General features: G+C 26.0%; 2 protein-coding genes across 2 annotated transcripts in view; one reads left to right on the forward strand and one right to left on the reverse strand.

The window, feature by feature from the left end:
- Positions 1-7: 7 nt before the first annotated feature.
- On the reverse strand, positions 8-467 carry Phum_PHUM268440 (uncharacterized protein; the record flags this gene model as incomplete). The annotated part of the gene is made up of 2 exons (XM_002426644.1): positions 8-84; positions 248-467. 2 exons carry the CDS (start codon positions 465-467, stop codon positions 8-10), a joined length of 297 nt encoding a protein of 98 aa, XP_002426689.1.
- A 353-nt stretch (positions 468-820) lies between these two features.
- Phum_PHUM268450 (Replication factor C subunit, putative) overlaps positions 821-1051 on the forward strand; it is a gene marked incomplete at both ends in the record, with an annotated part of 4227 nt that continues 3996 nt past the window's right edge. Inside the window, 2 exons of the mRNA XM_002426645.1 lie at positions 821-841; positions 930-958. Coding sequence (XP_002426690.1) covers positions 821-841; positions 930-958 — 50 coding nt within the window. The remainder of the gene's footprint in view (positions 842-929; positions 959-1051) is intronic.

The following is a 1051-nucleotide window of genomic DNA, read 5'->3' on the forward strand; positions in this document are numbered from 1 at the left end:
TTTCCTTCTACAATGTTTTTAAATAATAATTCATATTTATACCAATCGTTTTGATAAATATTTTAAAACGATTAAAATAGTATTCTGAAAGGAAATTCATTTTTTAAAGTTTTTTTAAATGATCTAATGCATTATTTTTTTGGCAATTGTGAAAGCTTGGCTATTAATTGTTCTCCAAATGAAGCCCTGTACCCTGGACTTAAGGAATCTAATAATGAATAAGGAGTCTCATGAACTGAATATTTACCTCTTTTATCATCAGAATTATGTTTTTCACCAATTACTTGAAATCCTGCAACCGACAACTCAACGCAAAATTCTTTCATTTCTAGAGTGGTAATATTAAAATAAATTTTGCACTCCGAAGAGGGTAAATTCGCAATAGATATATAATGCACGTGATTTTTTATATCGCGAATCACTATATTTGCATCTTGTATCCAATCACTATTTTCTTCACTACACATTTTTAAAAAAAACTTGAAAAACACTCACCAGCTATCTTCCGATCACAAAATCTCGATTCACCTTCATTTTATATTGAAAAATCGATAGTATCGAAGTTAAGTTTAAAATGGCGGCTTTCGAATTTACTGTTTATGGCGGGATCATAAAATTAAAAATTAAAAACCTTTATTTTTATTAAAGATTGTTATATTTGATTTTTTTCCCCTTTTTTTTAGAATCGTAATTTATTATTAACATCCTTTTTGTAGTGTCTAAGGCGTGTCAAAATTTTTTTCTCATTTTATAAAGAATGAGAGAATGATTCATCTTCAATTTATATCGAAAAATCGATAGTATCGAAGTTAAGTTTAAAATGGCTGCTTTCGAATTTACTGTTTATGGCGGGATCATAAAATTAAAAATTAAAAACCTTTATTTTTATTAAAGATTGTTATATTTGATTTTTTTCCTCTTTTTTTTAGAATCGTAATTTATTGTTGACATCCTTTTTGTAATGTCTAAGGTATGTCAAAATTTTTCTCTCATTTTATAAAGAAAAATTTGTATATGTAAAAAATTATTATTTTCAGGATATTAGATCATA

Source organism: Pediculus humanus, genomic scaffold (assembly GCF_000006295.1).
Source record: "Pediculus humanus corporis 1103172107644 genomic scaffold, whole genome shotgun sequence".
Lineage (NCBI taxonomy): Eukaryota > Metazoa > Arthropoda > Insecta > Psocodea > Pediculidae > Pediculus > Pediculus humanus.